This window comes from Leptonychotes weddellii, unplaced genomic scaffold (genome assembly GCF_054177405.1).
Source record: "Leptonychotes weddellii isolate Sample4059 unplaced genomic scaffold, ASM5417740v2 HiC_scaffold_323597, whole genome shotgun sequence".
Lineage (NCBI taxonomy): Eukaryota > Metazoa > Chordata > Mammalia > Carnivora > Phocidae > Leptonychotes > Leptonychotes weddellii.
In genome coordinates, this window is record NW_027921687.1 from 1 (window position 1) to 227 (window position 227).

Consider the following 227-nt stretch of genomic DNA (forward strand, 5'->3'; position numbering starts at 1 on the left):
TGCACCCCGACACGGGCATCTCGTCCAAGGCCATGGGCATCATGAACTCGTTCGTCAACGACATCTTCGAGCGCATCGCGGGCGAGGCGTCCCGCCTGGCGCATTACAACAAGCGCTCGACCATCACGTCGCGGGAGATCCAGACGGCCGTGCGCCTGCTGCTGCCCGGGGAGCTGGCCAAGCACGCCGTGTCCGAGGGCACCAAGGCCGTCACCAAGTACACCAGC

At 66.1% G+C, this 227-nt stretch overlaps 1 protein-coding gene across 1 annotated transcript; it reads left to right on the forward strand.

Moving 5' to 3' along the window:
* Positions 1 to 5: 5 nt before the first annotated feature.
* LOC145719158 (histone H2B 1/2-like) lies at positions 6 to 224 on the forward strand (the record flags this gene model as incomplete). Its single annotated transcript, XM_081810677.1, has 1 exon — positions 6 to 224. A coding segment is annotated over one exon (219 nt), but the record flags the coding sequence as incomplete, so codon positions are not given.
* Between the last annotated feature and the right edge of the window lie 3 nt (positions 225 to 227).